Source organism: Podarcis vaucheri (genome assembly GCF_965113315.1).
Source record: "Podarcis vaucheri genome assembly, chromosome: 13".
Classification (NCBI taxonomy): domain Eukaryota; kingdom Metazoa; phylum Chordata; class Lepidosauria; order Squamata; family Lacertidae; genus Podarcis; species Podarcis vaucheri.
The window spans coordinates 24,339,030-24,360,692 of record NC_138751.1 but is presented as its reverse complement, the minus strand read 5'-3'; the positions used below and the strand labels follow the sequence as shown (position 1 = coordinate 24,360,692).

The window sequence follows — 21,663 nt, the reverse complement described above, 5'->3', positions numbered from 1 at the left end:
TCTTCCTGTAATAGTCTATTTAAAAAAAAAATAAAAATTTGTGTTGGTTTGGTAAATAGGCATGGCTTGCATATGGCAATGGCTAAAATCTACCCTCTTTAATCTTGTATTGTCTCTGCTTTAGCATGCAAGCATAGCACACTTCTTCATTGATATAGTTGCATCTGGGCTTTTCCACACTCTTAACATGCAGCAAAAACAAGGTTTGCAGCCATCTGTATACTTGGCAAAGTGCTGCAGCCAAGTTTGCTTCTCTGAGGGAAGCATGTGTTTTGTCTCATTCACAGGCTGCGTTTTGAGATGTATACGTACTTAAACTTTAAGGTGTACACTTTAGAACTGCAATGTGTGAACGATTTAATTATATGGTGGGGATTTGAGTGGCATCTAAGCTCAGTGTGATTTCAGAGAAGGGAACAAGGATTAACTGCGAGTCAGGACTAAACTGGATCAGACCCCTTGGCTGTTCCACAGCCTTGTGGCAAGTAAGGGATCTGGCCCACAGATCCTTTCTAACCAGCCCTTAGAAATAACATTTCACAAGCCTCATTCCCCCTTCCCAGCTCTTCTTCACTGTGATGCCTGCCATCATTTTGTTCAATTGGCATCAAAAGGGTTCAGGAACCATCAGAACGTATGCTTCCCCATATCCTCAAATGCTTGCTAAGGTCTTCATTTAAAACTGTGCACTTTAGAGTAGTGGTTTTAAAGGCTTCTATCCCTTGCTATTCCCAGTGAAAAAAGGGCTGTTAAGAAGAAAAGCTCTGTCAGACCTCGCTCCAAATTCCTGCTTGCCTTGAAACAGAGGGCCCAAATGCTTTTTTTGCCCCTCATCTTTCTTGACAGGTTCTTGAAGCTGCAACCCTCTTTTTTTTACTGTTGTTTGCTGTTTCTCAGTAGCTGAGCAGCTGGGGTTGGGTGGCAACACAAGAAAAGGAAGTCTGGAGTCAATGAAATTTGGATTTTGAGTGGCTAACCTGCTTGTTTGTTTGAATCAGGACCAGGAGCTTTCTCAGGTTCCAGGACAAATGTACTTCATGTTTTTCTTCTGATGCTCTCTCCACAGGAGGAATGGACAGGTCAGGACGGCCCTTGCTGATTGTGGTGCCTCAGCCTCTTCGGGATGAGCTGCCACCAGGACAAACGGATCTAGTCAATACCATGAGATACCTGTACTCCCTTCTCAGGTAAACTTCTACATCAAGACGCAGCTCCTCCCAAGGTGACCCGGCAGGAGATAAAGTGTGTCGGCTTGAGTAAACAGATGTAAATAGTCTCCGAGTGAGGCTGATTGTCAGGATTTCTTTCCAAAGAAAAATAAAATAAATTCATCAAGAAAGGTGGAAAATTCAGTAAATTCTCCTCAGCATCGTCATAAAATAGCAAGCCAACAGAAAGTGCTTTGGAAAGCCATTAACAGTCAAATTGGCTTAAATTTGTAACTTAAAGTTGCTTTGACACATGATGCTAAAAAGTGCCTTTGAGGCACTGTTTGCGCCAAGTGTGAGTGTTTTCATGAGGTAATGTGGCATCATGGTTAAGGGCATGAGCAGTGAGCTGGAAAAAAACACCCTCAGTTCATATCTTGCCATGAATTCATTTCATGGCCTTAAGCCAGGGATGGGGAACCTGTGGCCTTCCTGTTGCTCTTTGACTCCTGACTCCCGTCAGCCCCAGCTTGCATTCAGAGGACCTCGGGTTCCCCATCGCTGCTTTAAATAAGCCACTAGATCCCACCGCCCTCTCCTCATCTGTGGAGATAATAATACAGGCCTAACTTATAAGGGCCAGTAAACTGTGCTGATATTATGTATGTGGAGCGCTTTGAACACCATGATGTTAATTAGTACCATTCAGTGCACAGTTGCTGTCAGTTCTCTACTTCTTAATTTGGAATTGTTAACAACAAAGAATTTCCTCCTGTGCCTTGTGTGTACTAATGATAGTACACAGAAATATATATATATATACACAGAAATTTCTTCAGTTTTCTCATCTGTACAACTGTGGCCTATTGTGAGGATAATATAAGCCTTATGCCTCCATGAAGCCCTTCACAAGTGAAATATGCTGACCAGCTTTTGCACACTGACTTTGCTGCCCCTTTGATGACTTTGCAGCTCCATTTCTCCCTTTTCTCTCCACAATTGTCCCAGGCAAGAGCTGAAGGCCCGTGGGTTGACACTATTGTTGGACCTGAGCCAGGTGGATGACTGGGCCCTCCAGGCCCCTGTGCTGCTGCCGGCCATTAGGACATTCCAGGTATCTTCCTGACTCGATTGTAGGAGCTCTGTATCTGTGTCCTTGTGTTTTCTGCTCCTGTTTCTCAGTAGATAGGCTGTGGGTTTTACTGATGCAGCAATAATTTATTATGGCAATATCTTCAGAATGTAAAGGGGGGGAGGAGAGGGTGCTCACTGTCACAGCCTTCCATATTTAGGATAGGTATGTATAATGGCATAATAACAGTAATGATCATGGCGATGATTATGATTACATAATGAAAAGTGATCACCAACTCTTCTGCCCTGGACATCAAAATGGTACTGGATTAAAACAACAACAAAGCTTTCCACCCTTTTGAGAATATATTACTTTATTAATTAAATTTCTATCCCACCCAGAGGAGGGATGGGGTAGCAATATGGTAACGCTTTGGCTTTTCCATTTCGTTGTCTGAGAGCCACTACTAAGAAGCCCCTTCTGTGACCCCTTGTTGCCTCTTGCGTACCACAGAACATTGCAGCTCTTGTGGCTATGCCCTATGTCCAAGGCCCCCTCCTCTTCCCTAATCCACAACTTTTTCTCCCTCTGCCTGTATCTCAGAACCACCTCCCATCTTTTTTTCCTCTTTTATGAAAACCTGATGCAAATACGCCTCCATAAAGCAAAATCTTTTATCTTTTTAGGAGAGTTCTCCAGCCCCCATCCGTCAGCTGCTGGTGATATTGCCACCTGATGACCGTTTTGTACCCCATGAAGAGGAGCTGGCTTTGGAACCTGCTGCGGTAAATTCTCCTATTTATTATTGTTTATATACCACTTTTTCCTCTAAGGTGCTCAAGGTAGTGTACATAGCCCCCTCTCTTCCCATTTTTCCATCACAACAACCCTGTAAGGTAGCTTATGCTGAGAGACTGTGACTGGCCCAAGGTCACCCAGTGAACTTCATGGCTAAGGGGGGAAGGTCACTTATTGACTGCATTTCTGAATCACCTTTTGTCCCAAGGGATCCCAGTGCAATGCACAATAAAAAAGTACTTCCAATAAATAAAGCATAACAGATAGCCAAATATGATTTTAAAATATCAGAACCATTAAAACACAAAAAACCTTACATGTAGTTGTTAGGTATTGAAGCAACTTTACTGGTTTTGTAAAAGCCTAGCAGAAGCATCTTCAGCTAGTGCCTCAATGTTATAAAGGAAGGAGGAAAAATGTACCGCCAAATGGAGAGCATTCTAGTATTGGGGTGTCACCACAGAGAAGGCCCTGTTGCATGCCCCTGTACCAGGAATGCTCATGGGAACAATGAGTAGAGCCTCTCCTGCCCCACCCAAACCCTGTAATCTTGAAGAACAAGTTGGATGTTATTGGATTTGAATCCAGGCCTCCTAAGCCCCAGCCAGCACTCTGTATGCAGAATAAAAATAGTGGAATATAAACATGACAAAATACTGCAGAGAGAACACTGAAAGAGACAACTTAATTTGTACTTTGTCATACATAACTGTACTTCCAAGGGGTGTGTGTGTGTGTGTGTGTGTGTGTGTGTGTGTGTATGCGTGTGTGATAATTATAAATAGCTAAGGACTGCCCGTCTCTTCTCTAATGTTAATTTGGGCCTATCTTGGACCTAGGGTTCACGACTGGAGCAGAAGGTGGGTGGTGAAGGGACTGGGGTTAGGCACTGATGCAAGGAGGCAGGATTGCCTCTGACCTAATAGACTCCTTTGCCCACAGGAGGTCAGAGTTCTCTCTCTTCCTGAACTGCCACATTATGTGGCTTTGGACCAGCTGACTCCGACACTAGGAGGGACCCTGAACTATTCAGCACGCAAATGGGTTGAGGAACACCAGGTAAGAGAGATTATCAAGGGAATGGATCTTGTGTGCTTCTGCACATGGTTCATCCACTGTGACTCCTCCTTCTCTCACAAGGCATTTTCTCTGGGTGACCTTCATGTATATTCCAGCTCGGCACTTCTGTGGTACTTATCTTCCTCTGCCCCACCTCTTCTCTCTGCACAGGCTCTTGAGCAACTGCAGTCACTCTGCCGTAGTGTCCTAGAGGCTGTGTGCGAGGCCAGTGCCCACCTTGAAGCAGTGGGAACAGCGTCAAGTCAAGAGGTAAACTCATGTGGTGGTTCTCCAGAGACTATGAGGGTGCAGGAGCATAGCAAGTAATTGGTTTGTTTTTGTGATGTCTGATACTTCTGTTTATGGACTTGTACGTTTCTCTGGTTCACTTGTGGTTCTATAGTTGTTACGACTTACAGTCTTAAATAAGATACGGACATGTCTGCTCAGTAGTAAGCCCGATTGAGTACAGTGGGGCTTACTCCCAGGTAAGTGTGCATAGGAATGCAGCCTTACCTACTGTGAAAGCATCAGAATAACCATTCCGCTGGGGACACTAAGATGGGACTGAACTTTGGTTCAGTTGGCCTCAGGCCTGTATGTAATTCATGTATTCTGCATTAGTCCTAGAAAGAATCATATAGTGTGGAGAAACTCCAGCTTGGCATGCTAAAAAAGACTGGAATCTTTTTGCAGATACTCCCTTGTGTACTGCTACAGTAATAAGGGTGAAAAAAATGAAGACAGTGACTAAATAAACCTACATCTCGGTTGTACCACTTCAGAGTGCAGGCTGCTTAGTTTTCTGTGGAGGGTTGGGGTAACTGACCAAGTTTTCTAGTGGTCAGGAAGTGAGGTTTCACCACTTTGTGTATCTCTTTGCTCTTCCCTTTGATGAGCAGCGGCTGTAAAAATTATTCAAAGTAAGGTGAATATCAACAAATTTGCTTGATTATTTGGCCATTGTAGAAACCAGGGTTTTTGCTTCAGTATTTGGGTTACTGAGGATCTGAATGCCCCCCCTCCCCCCGTTTTTAAAGCACAGAATGTGCATGACTTTGGTGATTTCCCCCCCAGTACAGTCAAACCTCAGTTGTCGAACGTAATCTGTTCTGGAAGCCCGTTTGGCTTCCAAAATGTTTGACAACTGAGGCGCGGCTTCCGATTGTTGCAGGAGCTTCCTGCACTTAGTGGAGCTGCGTCGGATGTCCGGCTTCCAAAAAAGTTTGAAAACCAGAACATTTACTTCCAGGTTTTCTGCATTTGGAAGCCGTAACATTCCAAAATGGAGGTGTTCGGGATCCGAGGTTTGACTGTATCTCTAACTGCTCCGTAAACAAATCAGCATGAATGCTCAATAAAGACTGGATGCAATCAAACCTCTGTACAGTGGTGCCCCGCAAGACGAATGCCTCGCAAGACGGAAAACTCGCTAGACGAAAGAGTTTTCCGTTTTGGAGGTGCTTCGCAAAACGAATTTCCTATGGGCTTGCTTCGCAAGACGACAATGTCTTGCGAGTTCCTGCTGGTTTCCCCCCCCTCCCCCCTTTTTCTAAGCCGCTAAGCCGCTTATCAGCTGATCCGATCAGCAGATAAGCCGCTAAAAGCCGCTAATAGCGCTAATAGCACTAATCCGCTAATCCGTCAATGGGCTTGCTTCGCAAGACGAAAAAACGCTAGACGAAGAGAATCACAGAACGGATTCTTTTCATCTTGCGAGGCACCACTGTATTAACTTGGTGCAAACATATCAGGATGAATTCTGAATAAACAATTTGGGTGGAGGAGTCAGGACTGGTTGTGTTGCTGTGCTGTTTTGTTCTATGCTAGTTATTATGATAGTCATGTCAGCGCTGGTATGCAGCATTACCACGTTGCCATAGTTTCTTTTCTGTCGTCGAAGTCAGAATTCCCATTCCACTATCCCCCAACCCATTCCTTTTGCCTTGTCCTAACTGCTAGGATCTCACCCCTGTAGGAACTGTCGGCCCAGATCACCTTGCACCAAGAGACCATGCAGAAGCTCCTCTCAGAGCCGCGCCTGCTGGAACTCCAGCGCCGTGGGGGGGCCTTGCTGGCACGGCTGCCCCCCCTGGGGCCCTGCAGGTGAGGATCAGGGCTGCAGGGCATCATAGCAGAAAGTTCCCTCTGTCCCCTGTTCCCATTTGTTCTGTAGCAGAGTTATGTAAAATAACAACAGCACTTGTGGATAGCTTTTAAAGCTATTGTATAATACACTTCACTGCTGTTCAATTAACCTTCCTGTGTGTTGGAGTAATCCTGCAGTTATGTGCTTACGTATCTGGAGGGGATGCTTAATTGGTGTGTGAGTGGGTGGCAGGGAAGGTAGCTTAGAAGCTTGATTTCCATTGCGTGTGTGTGTGTGTAATCAGTATTGTGTGATCTGCATCACCAGGACCAGCAAGACATAGCTGATTTCCCATTGTAAGCATGAAGTTGTTCTTGGGTCTCTCTCTAACTTTATGTCATGCTGCGCAATGGCATCTGTTTTGCACTATGACACCCCACCTTCCATGGCAGCCATTTTGTGACTGGTGCCCCCCAGCACTCCCTTAACATTTGAAATGTGCCCATTGGGTCAAAAACAGCCCCTGATATATGTAGCGTGTACCGTATTTTTCGCCCCATAAGACGCACTTTTCCCCCTCCAAAAATGAAGGGGAAATCGGGGTGTGTCTTATGGGGCGAATGCCTGCAAGCCTCGCGCGCCCGGCAGGAGGTCCCACCGGGTGCGCGAGGCTTGGGGCGGCAGCGGACTGCTTGCGCGCACCTAGAAGCTTGGGGCGCGCTGAGCTCAGCACGCCCCAAGCTCCTGGTGTAGCGCAGCGATCCGCTAGCCCTGGGAGAGCCCCGCGGCTCTCCCAGGGCTAGCGGACTGCTTGCCGGCATGCAGAAGCTTGGGGCGCGCTGAGCTCCGCACGCCCCAAGCTCCTGGTGTAGCGCAGCGCACCTGGGGAAAAAAATTCCCCCCCTTTATTTCCCCCCAAAAAATCTAGGTGCGTCTTATGGGCCGGTGCGTCTTATGGGGCGAAAAATACGGTAGCTTGTTCCTAAGATCTCTGAAACACAAGGTGGGGGTGGGAAAGCAGCAACATTTTAGCTGATCTGGAGCAGTAAAAAGACTTGCAGCAGTATGCAGCCATTGGCCTGTGAGGGCTAATTCCTGTCCCTCTCCGCCCAGGGAGAATGTCCCATGTAAAGAATTTTCTACAGATTTTTATCATCCAAACTTTCCTCGAACCCTCTTTTTGTACACGTTGGCATCTCTCATTGAAGTAGAGAGACCCTTCTGTTAGATAAAGCAAAATAGTCGAGTGGGAGGGGATTGTTCCCCAGAATGGCCGTCAGTGGGTCACGTTCAGTTCGGCCTTCACTGGCGTTAGCCTGGCCCACGCCAGTTTCTTCCTTCCTTGCTTCATGCAGCAGCTCAGAGTAACTGTGTGTGTCCTTTCCCCCTGCAGTACAGAGGCTGTGGCTGCCACCAGGCTCTACCAAGAGGTAGACGAGGCCCTTCATGGCCTGGTCCAGCTCAGCAACCGGCGCCTGGAGGTGCTGCAACAGGAACGGGAAAATGCACAGGTAATTCCTAAAGTCCCTCATTATGTGTCTGTGGGGAAAGCTGCAGCCTTCGGGGCTTTGGCAGAGCTGGTACCAGCGAAGAGAAGTTTCCCTTCTTTTTCATAGTGTTTGGCAATTGAGCTGAAGGAGCCTTAAAGACATCACTAGGACTGCAACTCCTGATATCCCTAACCATTGGCCAAGTTGGGCCTTACCTCTGAAACTCATTATTACTGTTCCTAGAACTGAATTATAAAAATAAAGCTGAAGAAATTCTGCAGATGACGTTAGGAAGAGATGCTAGGCCTAAAAACATTTTTTTTTTTTTAAAAGGACAATGCACTTACAAACAGTCAAGTCTGACGCATGAGTCTTGATCCTGCTGGGAATTGTTGAAAGGGATGAGAGGAGCTTCACAGATCATTGCTTTATAGGGCTCTGTTTTCCTCAGGCAGGTGATGAAAGAAGGGGATAAATGTAGGAACCATGTCTGAAGGGGCTCTGAGGAGGCGAAAGAAATGCAGCGGTTGCAGAAACAGGATAGGTATACCAACTGTGGTATTGGTAGAGGTGTGGTGAGACTATAGAGATGCTGTGATGATAAAATCTCATGTTCAGAATTTCACCTCTCCTTGTGCAGAAGCTAAAGACTTTGGGCCTTTAAAGTGGCAACCAGGGCCAGCTCTAGAGGGTGGCAGGATTGACCCACTGATAGTATTTCCACTTTGCACAGAGTATCCAAGAAGATCAGATGCAGCTGGAGAGATTTCTGAGTTTGCTTGCCTTGACATTTCCACATTTTGGGGGTGTGGAATGGGACTGCCATGCTCAGGGGCTCTCAAAGACCCTAAATTACAGTGGAATTTGTACACTGGCTATGTAAGAAACAGCGAGGTCAACAGAGAGCAGCCTCCTGGGATTGGCCAAGCTTTTGCTACTTTTTTCTTTCTCTCCCGCTTCTATGCAGGCTCAGGAGCAAACTCTGGAAAACAAGGCCCATCTTGAATCTACTGGCCACTGTGTAGAAGAGAAAAGGGAAGCAAAGAGGCCTGTCGTAGGGTTGGCTGAGGGGGCATCACTGGAGAGGACACTGCTGCAGAGCCCCAAGTCCCCAGGAAGGATGCAGCTCGTGCCAGAAGCTGGCTGTGCCCCACGGCCTCGGGCCTGCAGCATCAGTGCCTCCTCCTCACCCAAGCACGGCTGGGGCCTGGGGTCCAGATTTGGCTCCTCTTGCAGCCTGACCTCCCTCTTCCAGCCGCACCCCAGCCCCAAGGCCTCGCCTTGCTGTTCTCCCACTCGAAGCGGCGTCCTGGAGAATGGCAAGAAGAGGCAGGGCCTTCCCAGCAGCCCCAAATCATCTCTGTCCCCCGTCTCCCAGCTGGCTTTGCGGGCCTTGAGTGACCCTGGCCGCCCCAGCGTGCACATCCGCGGCCTGGAGGTGAGCAGCCGCGAGCTGGCAGATAGGAGCTGTTCTCCCCGTGAGCATGTGCTGCTGAGCCGTAGCGGGACCCACGTTGCAGAAGCACCTTGGGGGGCCACGCCTCGCACGGAAAGAAGGCGCTGCCTTGGGTGAGTAGCGGAGGGTACATGCGGGAGGTTTTCCATCCACGGTCTTTGTGTTACCCCAGGGGTATGATTGGGGCTGAGAAGATAGTAGTCTGAACCTGTCAAACTTAGATTTGCAACCAGGCCCAGCTCAAGAAAATCTAAATGGCACCCTGACCCTCTTTTCCCGTGAATTAATGTTTAGTATGGTCAAGCTTTTCTTCGTAAATGTATTAAAATGCACAGAGAAGCTGCTTGTGCGCTAGGCCTCATGTGTCTGCCATTTGATCTGCCATCTTCTCCCCAGGAAGGCTAGCCTGGTGCTATCATTATATATCTTTAGGTGCCAGGCAAAAGCTTTTCTCTTGAACCAGGCCTCTTTGGAGTGGGTGGGGTGTTTTTAAAGCATTTTAGTGTAGTATTTTAATGGGGTTTTTAAAAAGGTATCTATGTGGATGTTTGTTTGTTTGTTTTGGTTGTAAGTTGCTTTGAGATCCCTTTGGCAAAGAAAAAGCGACCAATAAATTTAATAAAATAACAACAACAACACTAGCCAATCTGCTAGCACTATATTATCAGCAGTATTGCGCCACCAACACCCCACAAAACTGTTCATTTCACAGGACCCACCTACCCTATATTGTTCAGGGAGGGCCAAGTGGCTTGGAACTGGTATTGCGTTTTATTTTATGTGCATGTTTGTGTATATGTAGAAATATATGTGTGTATTTTTTATCATTTCTATGCACAGAGTGTTTGGTAAATACAGTAACTGGCGCGCGCGCACACACATACGCATGCGCGCGCGCACACACACATACGCATGCGCGCGCGCACACACACATACGCATGCGCGCGCGCGCACACACACACACATATATCTCACACGCTGCTTATTTAGTGGTGGATGTAAAAATGACAAAAAGCATACAATGGATAAGATCCATTTAATTCAATCCTAGTAGACATGGGCCTTGTATCAGAGCCGTGGGGAGGGGTGTGTGATTCTTTTCCAACCTCCCCCTTTCTCCTCAGGGTCCAACAGCAACTTCTGGCTGAGCTGCTGGAGTGTGAGCGGGAGTATTTGACCGCCCTTGCCCAGCCCCTCTCTCTGTCCCAAGAACCTGGGGGACAGGCCTGGCCGGCCGAACTGAGGTGCTTGGGCAGTGCTCTCCGGGCCCTGCGGGACCAGTTGCTGGCTTTCCATACCAGCTACTTCCTTGGCGAGTTGGAGGGGTGCATGAACCACCCGTCACGTGCTGGGGGCTGCTTCCTGCGACATGTGAGTGCCTCCCCACAACTAATATCATTTTGTTCTTGCACACTGGTGTTGTTGCCTTACAGAAAAATCCTTCTTCCCTTTGTGCCTGCTGCAGAAGGTCTGCTTCTTTTGATGAATGAAAACAACCTTAAAAACCAAACTAGCTCTGCTCCTGTTTTTTTTTTTTACCATTCTGGCACATAGGAATGTAGCAGCTGAAGCCTTTCCTGGCACACAGATAAAATGATGGGGAATTTAATTGCCCAATTAATGCCTATTGAACCTCTGTTGAAAGAAGCAACAACAGGGCCAGTGGAAAAGAAGGAGAGATAACAATTCTGTCCTTTGAGCTCGCCTCTGGGGCATATTTTCCCATTAAAGGAAATGGGGGTGGGTTGGGAAGAGAAGGAATAATCCCCTCACATGAGCTAGATTTCACATTGTTTCATTGCAGCAGCCTTATGTCTGGCCTCCTGCTCAGTTGGATGAATGAGGGATTTCTCTCTTTCTCTTTCTTTCTCTCTCTCTCTTCTTCTGTAGGGAGATAAGCTTCAACTTTATGCCACGTATGCCAAAGAGCACCACAAGTTCCAGGCTGCCCTAGCTTTGCTTCGAACCACCAGCAAGGTAAGATCTGTGGCCGCAGGGGACCGAGTTTTAACTTTGACCTTTGTGTGGGTAGGTTGCTGATAGAATAGCTTTCTCTTACAATAGATTCTTACGACCCACTTATTGGAAATCCTTCCATGGCACTAATCTTTAGCGGGAGTTTGATGTTCAACTAGGCAGCCATCTGATTTGTGAGGAGCTTGGCCTCTGTATGTGGGTGTTTTGAAAACTTTGTGCACCTTTCAGTCTCTCTCTGACTCTGGGTGAGACAGTTGTCAAGGCTGGAGTCAGATGCAGGTCAGAGCAAAGAGACAGAGTCAGCTGTCAGTGAAGTTAACTCTTTGTTCAAGGAAATTGCATACAACTCAGCAACACGTCCCCACAGGTCTTGCCCCTATAGAGCAGTTGCCAGGACTGAAGGTCCCAGTGTTCCACCCCCTCCTAGGGCTCCCAGATGCTTCCCAAGCAGTCTCAAAATGTGTCTGCGCACCTCTGGTCTCTGTTGTGCCCTCATCATTATCCTGTGAGTTTTTGGAGACCAGGGGGGAGGGAAGTTTGTCGCAGCCGGAGAGGGAGACTCCTGGGATGCTTCAGCCTTGGAGTCTGAACTGCTCCCTGTCACAGGTTCCTCCTGTTCACTAAACCCTGTTGCCCCTTCAGCATCCAGCCTCTCTTCCCAAGCTTCCCCCTCTGACCTCTCCTCAGTGTCCCACCAACAATCCCCAGGGTTTGAGCCTTCCTCTGGGATCTCCCCTGGGGGCTCGCTGCCTGGTGCCTCCCACCACCCCTCATCGTCCAGCTCAACAACAGGAGTCCAGGGTATTGTGGCAGATGGGTGAAGGAAGGGCAAGAGATTGAGTGCCTTGAGTTCCATCACTTCTGCAGAAGATCTTGTTGCCCTGCTCCCAGCTCAGCTGCCTTTTCTCTCCTCTTCCTCCATGCAGAAGAGCCCGGCAGAGCTGCGTGAGGATGGGCAAACGGCGCACACGTTGCGTGTGCCCCTGGAGCAGCTGGAGCGGTACCGGCGCTTCCTGGGTGAGCTGCTGCGCGAATGTGAGCTGGAGCGGGGGCCTGACCGCCAAGCCCTGCAGGAGGCCCAGCAGCTGCTGGAGGCCCAGGAGCAGCGAGGCAGGGACCTGCTGGCCGCAGAGCAGATCCGGGGCTGCGAGGTGAGCGCATGGGCGCTCCCCTGGCATGCAGCGCTGCATCCTCCCTGCTGCTTCCCTGTGCATGCGCTGCTCCCTCCCCTACTGCCTGTCCCTCACTCAAACCAGGTATCCCCGTCTTCTGGTGCTTGCCCATGGCCAGGTTTTGCCCTTGCTGCACTGTGGGATCTCTGTGCAGGACACTGAGTGGGAACACACACGAGGAAACTGGACAAGTGACACTTTTGACCACTTCTGCGATTGGGGTGGCTGGGGGGGTGGGAGACCTTAGCCAGATGACTCTGATCAGCCCTCCTGTTTCCTTGCAGATGAAACTATCGGAACAAGGGCCACTGCTGCAGCGTGGCGAGCTCACCATGGTGTGTGGGCGACGTAAGTGCCAGCGGCATGTCTTCCTCTTTGAGCGGCTGCTGCTCTTCACCAAGTGCAAGGGACCCGAGGGCGGCTACGTCTGCAAACAGGCCTTGCAGGTGCGGAAGTGTGTCTATGATGAGAGCTCCTTTCCTTGAGTCATGAGCTGCGTGGTTTGGGAAGGAGGGCACTGGCACATAAGACAGGCTCCTGCAGCATAAACGGATGGAATAATGGTTACTTGGAATGGAACTGTTGGACCTGTTTGGTGGAATATACATCCCCATCCCTGATTTGCATAGGGCACAAAGCGGGAAGGAACTGCCAGTGCAACACTGAATGGGATTAAAATTCAAGAAAGCTGAATTTAGCAAAGACAGGTGTTCGGCATTACATAATACACCAAGAACAAGCCTGGATTATTAACCATGGTTTGTCTGAAGCAAGACAAGCCAGAAGCTTGGGTTCAGACAACATGCTAATAAGCCTAACCATTGCTTAGCTTTCAGCAGTGCAGTGGGACTAGAGGAGGAGCACAGCAGTAGCTGTTTCCCTTCTGGAAAACCATACACTGCTATTATTATTATTATTATTATTATTATTATTATTATTATTATTATTATTATTATATTACTACTACTACTACTACTACTACTACTACTACTACTACTTATACTTTATTTATATGCCACCCATCTGACTGGGTTGCCCCAGTCACTGTGGGCAGCTTCCAACAAATTATAAAACCACAGTAAAACATCATTAAAAGCTTCCCTATACTGGGCTGCTTTTGGATGTCTTCTAAAAGTCAGGTAGTTGATTATTTCCTTGACATCTGACAGGAGGGCATTCCACAGGGAGGGCACAACCACTCTCTCTACTCAGAAAGTCATGGTTTGGCTCAGTTATGTCTGAACCAGGTCACTCTTGAACATAGACTTCCTACTTCTTGTTGCAGGTGGCCCTATCCTAACTTTTCATTATCCTCTCTCTTTCTTCCACAGACAGCATCCATGGGGCTGACAGAAAGTGTGGGGCCTAGTGGGCTACGCTTTGAGCTATGGTTTGGACGTGGACCAGGCCGACAGGCCTACACACTGCAGGCAGCCTCTGCTGAAGTGAAGCATCAATGGACAAATGTTATAGCCCAACTGCTATGGAGACAGGGTATGTGGCTACCTAAGAGATTGTCCCAGCAGAATGAGAATTGTATCAGGGCATTGTTTGTGCAGACAGTTACTTCACTTTAACAAGCTCTTAATCTTCTTCCTCATTTTCTTCCTCTCTCAGTGAAAATAGTCAAAAGGCCAAGAGCACAGACTGCTCTCCAAAGAGGAATGGTTATTTAATTTATTATGAAATGTTGTCTGCCTTGCTGTAGTTACAATGATCACAGTAGCTTACAATAAAAAGGGATAAAACACACAGAGAATAATACATTCTCAACATCTAAATAAGCTAAAGGCAAGGAATGTAGCAATGCAGCACAAAATAAAACAGTCCAGCAAGAATTAGGAGCACTAGACATCTGGGGAAATCGAAAGGTCTCTGTGTGCTGCCAGAATGACACTGGCATGAGCAGCAGAAAAGCTTCTCTGGAGTGGGAATTTCAAAATCAAGGATGCCACCACTGAAAAATCTCTTTCCCTGACAGCCGCTTGCTGTGCCTCAGATGGCAGGGGAGCCCTTAGAAGACTCTCTGGTGGAGATCTTGGTGTACAGATGGACACATGTAGACAGATGGTCTTGTGGGCACTTCAGTTAATATTCCTGAGCAAACTAGGGAGAAGTAGAAAAAGGTCCTGCCCAGGTGTCAGAGTAGGGCCTGCCCCACTCCTCTGAGGTGCTTCTCTCATTTACTGTAATGAAGATCTGTTTTCTGTATGAAAGGATCTTTGATGGCTGGTGGATTGTGCCACTAATTCCCTGGGCTGGTTATCAGGCGGCAGACAGGTGGGTGTGGGCAGGCTGAGATTCATGGGGCAGTGCCCCACTTGCGATAATGAGCCAGCCTCCGCTGGAAGAAAACTCAGGTATCAACACATAACCTCATTGAGCACTATCCTCTCTTTGTGGAGAAAAAAAAAAAAGGAAAATGAACTCATGTGCATAATATGTGTGTGAATAGTATGGAAGTAGGGCATAGCCCTTTGAATATTCCATGCTATACCTAATGCTTAGCATAGAGAATGGCCAGAAAGATGTTTCTGTTTGGTGAGATGGGAGAATGCTGAAGGTACTGATAGCACTTGGAGCAGTTTTTAAGAAGAATGCCTTGGATGTTTTTCTCTCCCTCTCTTCAGCTGCCCATCCGTCTGTCTCAATGAGCATATCCTCCTGCCCTGCCCAGCGCCTGGCCCCTCTCGGCCTTAGTCCTGGGGCCCCTCCCGGGCTGTCGTTACCCGGCCACTTTGAGGAAGAGGAATGGGACCTGGATGTCAAGCCCATCCCAAGGGGTGAGTGCCCACGAGACCATCTGTTCTCCCTGCCTTCTCATAGAGCGTTGCTGCTCAAATTTGCACTCACCCCTACCTTTCTCTGCTGCTCCCCTTAGCCGAGACGTCTGAGTCCGATGGACCCTCCCCAAGCCACCAAGAGCTACCTAGGCAAGGAAGAGGATCGTTGCCCGGCAGCAGCACTGCTTTGGGGCACCCCCAGTCGGTGAGTGTACACAACACCCAATGGCTCTTTGGCGAGGGTGTCTGTTGTCATGAGTCCATTTATACAATTGAATCATGTGGTAAAGCCCTTCCTGGAGTGCACTGGTTCAGGCTGCCAGCAGGGAAAGAGCCGCATGTTCAAATGGTTCCCCTTATCCAGACAAAATGAGCGCACTCGGGAGGAGTTCAGCCCCATTTTTGCTAACTTCCTATAGAAATAAGGTATCCACACCCTAGGCTCATTACTCCCACCCCCCACCCTTTTATCACTTGATTCTGCCGATTGTTTAAATAGGCACTAAGTTTGGGAAGCATCTTATGTGAAAGAGCGCCAGTGGGGCTCTACCAAATCTCTCCTTGCTGTGAAAAGGGTCAGGGGCATGCTGTTCTGGGTTAGGTGCTGGTAACCCAGTGGCTGTGTGCGCCTGGGCAGAAGTCTTGTGTGCTTTTGTGTGTGTGATAGTGCAATCCTCCTGTCCCACCCTTGCCCCCCTCCCTTCCCCACCAGGATTCACCACGCCATCCCTGATGGCTTTCATATGTTTTCTTTATTTGCCAGAGCTCTGGCGTTGCCGACGAACCAGTGACCCCACTCTGAGGCCATGGCGGCCAGGTACAGAGCCCCTGCCAAACTTCTCTGCCTTTGTGCAACCCCCTCCCACCTCTTTACCTAACTACTGTCACCTTTTCCCCAAAGTGCAGCACATGGCACTCCCCCATGTCTTTCTCTGAGCCTTTATTTCCAGGCACACTACTTGCTCAAGTTCACTCCATCCCTGTTACATGTATGACTGTACTGTCCAGGTTTATCTGTGTTTCACCATCCTGCAGCTTCTCTTTGTCTTGTGTGCTGTTCTCACTGGCTATTCAGTTGTCTTACTGCTACTACAATTGTTTAAAATTAATCTAATCCCTACAGAGCTGGCATAATTTAATGGGTAACAGTGTGAACTGGCAAGTCACTGATTTAAACTTCACCTCAAGCATGGTGTTACTGGGTGACTGCCGTTTATCAGCCTCATCCCCCCACCTGTGCGAATTGGGGAAAATAATATTGACCTACCTTGTAGGGCTGTTGTAACAAACCTGGAGATAATCTAGGTGAAGTGCTCTAAATACTTAAAAAATCAAGCTACAAAATGCTAAGTTTTATTTTTACAGGGAAGTAGCACCTGTATGCTGTCCCTATCAGAGCTTATAATGCATTATATTTAACTAGACCAGGGTGGGTTGCAGAGAATCATGTATAAATTTGGCTCATGAGAACTAGAAACTTGTCGAGTATTGGATAGCCAGAAAAAACTAAGAGGCTTGGTGTCTTTCTTTGTATCTAGACACTCACCCATCTGTTTCTTTTGCAGCACTGGGTGTGGAGTCTACACCGGAAGCTGTTCTCCCCAGGCAGCCGTGGAAGGCAGGACTCAAACCCCAGGAACTCTGGGAACAGAACTGTCTGAGCCCCACCAAACCTTGGAGATGGGGCATGAATGGGCACTAATGTCAAGCAGTCCTATGACCTGCTCCTACCAAGGCTCCTGATGGCTGTCCCATTCACCCCCCTCTGCTACCATCCCACAGGAACACCCAGACACGGGCTGCAGTCTACCTAGGGATGGCTCTGTCCTATTCCTGGCAGTACCCATCCAGTGCCTTTTCCACCATTTTTTCGGGCTGCAAAATACTGGAGATTCTTGACCAAGCTGATGTGGTTGGTAGTGAAATGGTTGTGTATTAGGCAAGGAAGGCCAAACCAATGAGCTCTGGGCTGATCCAAACTAAAGTGCAGACTAGGAGGAAACTCAGTGGAGTCGCTGACCGAGTGGGGTGGTTTCCAGACAGTGTTGAACTACTCATTTGCCTGGTGCCCTGCCTCTGATCACAGCTCCAATCTCTTGCCCAATTGGTATTCGGATCATTTTGATGGGAGATGGAAGGAAGAATCTGGGCTGCAGTTGCTAAGCAACTACAGTATGCACTCCCCAAACCATGTCCAGGTTAGCCCAAGAGGAAAAGGAGAAGGTGGGTCTGGATTGCATGGTGAATCACTATAAGACACAAAACCACCTTCATCCAGAGAGGGAGTTCAGAGGCAGCCCCAGCCGAAAGGAAAGGCATAATACAGCAATATTCATAATGTTATGGAGGTTCACATAATACAGCTCTCCTAGGACTGTACCACTTTAGATTGCAGAAGGGTAGCGTGTTTGCATACCCCCACATAAAGAAAACTAGTATGCCGAGGAGAAGGGCTCTAACTTAAGTCATCTCCTTGGTGTGCTGTTTCCTTAAAATATGTAAAGAGTTTTGACAAGTAAGAATACTTGGTCAAGTTTACTTCCCCACATTCATGTGTTTGCAGTCTGAGGACACAGAATCCAAGGAGGGCTGTATCGTGATTCTGCTGCACCTGGGGAAGTTTCCCCCCTCCCTTGATTGCTTTTGTTTGTTTTTGAGATGATAAGTCTCTGCACACAGTAATGTTACCACATTGTTATGAATACAGTAAGCCTACAACTTATGTGGGGGTTACATTCCAGGGATCGCATTTAAAGCCAAAGTCACGTATAGTCAAAACACATTTGAGTGCAATGGTGGGTGGAATTGCCAAAGTCTTTTTTCCTAGATGCCTACCCTCTTTCCGCCTCCCTTTAATTTTTTTAAAAAAAAATTATTACCAAGCGTGTGAAGCTGAATGCGCACAAGTTAAATGTGGTTAAGTTGCAGGCTTACTGTATGAGGAAAAAGTCAAGTGAAAAAAACAGAGGGGCTGTGAAAGAGTGTTTTGCCTCTTTTAGATTACTTGTTGGAGGTCTGCAAACACCCTTCTGCAATGTCTGTGACATTTTGGAATCTGAACTGTAGGAACTGATCTCTAACAATTGGTGCTATACTTTGTGTTAGGTGGCTGAATATGTGGTGTTTTTGTTCATTCAGACTCTTCTATTGGATACAAATGGCCTACCTTTGGTCTGATTTTGGTAACTTGAGTTGCTCAGCTAACTTGTTCTCTTTGGCAGGTCTTGTGCTGGATTTAAACCTGGGGCATTTCATATAGAAATCACACACACTCCTCCTGCCCACACGAAAAAGAGTTAGAAAACTCACTTGGGTGTATAGAGACTACGTTAGTGGCACTTAGTTCCCACTGAAATCAGCAGGAGTTGTAATCAACTTTTCACATTGATTTCAACAGCAACTAAGTGCAAAACCACTCTGTGAGCCTAAGATGAAGGGCAGTATAGAAATTTAATAAATAATAATTATGATACTAAGGTGGCCTCAATCCAACTAACTGTGTGTGGACTATACTGCTTCAAAAACAAACATTAATAGGGAACCAGAAAAAAAAATGCAAAAGATAAGCAGTAATAATGGAAGACATGTTTGTAATGTCAGAATGGTGCACAGGCCAGGCAGTTCTTGAGATTTGTAAGGAAACGTAGGAATTCTTTCACACAGAACACTGAAAGTGGCTGCTAACTACAACCTCTTCTCCCAACCTTTTCAAGTACTGGCCTACCAATCCTCATCAGCCCCATGTATGTCAAGAGCACTGATATATATGCCTTTGTCCAACTTGCCACTATAGGGCTGTGGCTTTACAACCCCCTCCCTCCAGTTGGATTGGAATGAATCTCTCTATTTACAACCACTTTTTGATGAGGCTGGTGCTAGCTTGTGCTTTGACCTAACCACTGAAGTAAAATATAATGCAGAAAAGCAGCTTCAAATATGCACAGCAGGCACAAATGAGACTTAGTTCTTGAAAAACAGTATGTACGGTAGTAAATCTGTGTCTGGGGTGTACCATTTGACCAACTAGACATGATGAATGGTTCATGTGTTTTAACATGGAACTGCTCTTGTTATGTTTGAAAAGGTGTACATGTTGAGTTTAACTGCAAAAGTGGTCAATGGGTAAGAAGTGCAGAACCCTCCCCTGACTGTGGTTTATCTCCCTGAACGCTTGGTAGTCCTAACCCGTTCACTCCTTTTGCTGTTGAAATCATGTGCTTCTCACATTACTGGGCAGCTTCATGTTTGTACACGGCACTGCCATCATCATATGTAGCGTCTGGATTACATGACTGCTATTCCATGATAACATTCCCTGCACACAGAAAACTTGACAGGAAGAAGGGTAGGCATTCTCAGAAACTAGTTCTCAAAGCACAGGGAATTGTATTTGGATGAACATTTAGTCACATGAGCACCTGCCTGCACCAGTGTGAAGCAGTACAATCCATACATAAGTTTACCACACCTGCTGTATGTGAAGTCTAGCTACTGTAAACTGATGTGGGTTCAAAATTCAAGGTATCATGGTAGGGGACTGTTTTCACAATTAGAAGCATTTTCTGTGTGGGTTCAAAAACCAAAGCTCCAGCCCTGAGTTTTGCAGCACCTGCAACTCTTTACCTGTGCTGGCCTCAAATTACCAACATTGTTTTTAGTGTTATGAAATGGAAAAGGTGAGGAAGGGGCAACAGTAAGTTGGAGTTGAGGTTGGTCCTGGGGAAGGTAGAAGCCCAAGGAAAGCAGAAAGTACGGGTACTGCAAGTGTTCCCATTGAAAGGGTTCTCCAAATGGCTGCTCTGCTGGCTGGGAAGATATGGTGTTCTAGCTATGCTGGTTCAAAGAAGTAAAAATTGTGCAAGCTGCACAGGTGTTCATAGGAAAATTAAAATATGATGGGAACAAACTAATTTTAACCCATTTGAAGAGTGATTTTTAGCTACTGCTGCCCAAGAACCTAAGCCATGTAAGGTACTAAGCAAACCCCTTGGGTCTCTGTAAATTAATGGTTACCTTTGCCAAACATGTAATCTTGTCAAAATAATCAGTCAGGTTTGTCTAATAAGACCTTATTTTATATAAAAAGCATGCTGAACTGTATTAGTCATTTCTGTTCTTCCGTTGCAGGGGCTACCCTATTAGTTGCTTTCCCACTACTTTTAACTTGGGTTTTCTGTCAGCTTAAGGCAGAACATACTTATCTCTAGGGCGATTTCACTTGCCCTTGAGGGGCTTAATATTGGTTCAATATCTTACTCCCACTATTCTCTATTTTTTCCTTGATTTGGAGGAGGTTATTCTGGAGAAAAGGCTTTCTTCAACCAACTCCTTTAAAAGCAATGACTACTTGCTTAAGTTTGCAGATATACGCATGCGGGCATATAGCTCACTGAAGTTAATAGTACTGAGGAAGGAAGGTTAGCTTGTTTGTGTATTTACACCAGTGTGTGCTTAGTGAGGTCCTTCATTCATCCCCATGCTCCCTCCCCACAAGGGTCATTTTCACCATACTGCCATTTACCCTTTAGCCTGCCCTAGCTGGAGCCTCCCCCCACCCATACCCTGATAAGGGGAGGGAAACAATGCCAGGCTGAAACAGCCCCCTCCCCCAACTGCTTTCCTGTCCTTATAAGTATTTGGCTTGTGTGCTCCTGTTCCCACTCTCTCTGAGGCCTACACAGGAGGTGGATAAAAACCTGACCTGTAGTTGCTAGGCAACCAGAATGTTCCTGTTCCTACCCGCTTTCCCTGAACTGACCTGAGTGGCTAAACAGTGAGAGGCCCATCTAGCAGGCCTCATGCCTGAGACCAATACTCCAGGCGTGCCTATCTGCAAACGCAGCCTGACAGTGCCCATAGACCTTGCTTTTCACTCTATGGTTTGGTGGTGGAGAGAGGCTAGCATTTTGCCCTTCCCTGTCTCTTGGCATCACCACAATCCAACAAAGCAGGCGATGCCACTGGGCACATGCCCTCGCCACAAAATGGTTTACAGTGCCAGGATCTCAACAGCTAGCTGTAAATCCGTAAAAGCTTCTAATCTAGACAGTACCCTCCTCTGCCATGGCACTGCTGTATAGATAGGGACAGGCTCTGCCAAGCTGGCCATGCCAACCCAGCATCCCCTTTCTATCATGGGCATCACAGAACAAAGCTAGGCTGTGTCTAGCTAGTGCCAGGCTAGTGTGCTACTCCCCACCCACCCCTGCCAATGACACTCCATCAACCAAAAAGAGCAGACTGCGTCAGGCTTCCCGCCCACCCACCAGTGTACAGCAGAGCAGACAATACTTGTCTGTGCCAAGATGGTGCCCTGCTCTCCCCCCTCCCTGGCTCAGCAGAGCAGCATCCTGCCACCACAACACAGTGGCTCTTAATCTACTTCCATTACGGCCCCTGTGTGCTTGGCTCTGCCACAGGCAGCAAATTCTTGACTATCACTGACCGGCCCCCCACCCCCAAACATCGCCCACAGAGCAGGCTGTGTCCCTCCGCAGGCCACTAGGACGCACAGGCAACCTGGGTTGTGCCAGGGCAGTGCCACCCATCCTCGTGGCGCAATCTTCCTAGGGGCTTAATGGGGTAGGTTTAATCCCACACTGTTCCCTTCCCGCTG

At 47.5% G+C, this 21,663-nt stretch overlaps 1 protein-coding gene across 3 annotated transcripts in view; it reads left to right on the top strand.

The window, feature by feature from the left end:
• The window catches only part of ARHGEF40 (Rho guanine nucleotide exchange factor 40), a 39,676-nt gene extending 19,529 nt beyond the window's left edge, over positions 1 to 20,147 (top strand). The window contains exons 4-20 of one of the 3 annotated variants that reach the window (XM_082196608.1): positions 1,067 to 1,187; positions 2,157 to 2,262; positions 2,910 to 3,008; positions 3,964 to 4,080; positions 4,252 to 4,350; positions 6,059 to 6,186; positions 7,563 to 7,680; positions 8,627 to 9,228; positions 10,240 to 10,486; positions 11,006 to 11,092; positions 12,019 to 12,243; positions 12,549 to 12,710; positions 13,596 to 13,758; positions 14,895 to 15,047; positions 15,146 to 15,252; positions 15,811 to 15,864; positions 16,613 to 20,147. In XM_082196608.1, coding sequence (XP_082052734.1) covers positions 1,067 to 1,187; positions 2,157 to 2,262; positions 2,910 to 3,008; positions 3,964 to 4,080; positions 4,252 to 4,350; positions 6,059 to 6,186; positions 7,563 to 7,680; positions 8,627 to 9,228; positions 10,240 to 10,486; positions 11,006 to 11,092; positions 12,019 to 12,243; positions 12,549 to 12,710; positions 13,596 to 13,758; positions 14,895 to 15,047; positions 15,146 to 15,252; positions 15,811 to 15,849 — 2,573 coding nt within the window. In that variant the 3' untranslated portion in view covers positions 15,850 to 15,864; positions 16,613 to 20,147. Of the gene's footprint in view, positions 1 to 1,066; positions 1,188 to 2,156; positions 2,263 to 2,909; positions 3,009 to 3,963; positions 4,081 to 4,251; positions 4,351 to 6,058; positions 6,187 to 7,562; positions 7,681 to 8,626; positions 9,229 to 10,239; positions 10,487 to 11,005; positions 11,093 to 12,018; positions 12,244 to 12,548; positions 12,711 to 13,595; positions 13,759 to 14,894; positions 15,048 to 15,145; positions 15,253 to 15,810; positions 15,865 to 16,612 lie in introns of those variants that run through there. The other 2 variants (XM_082196607.1, XR_014213205.1) reach the window with 2 other exon arrangements.
• The last annotated feature ends 1,516 nt before the right edge of the window (positions 20,148 to 21,663 follow it).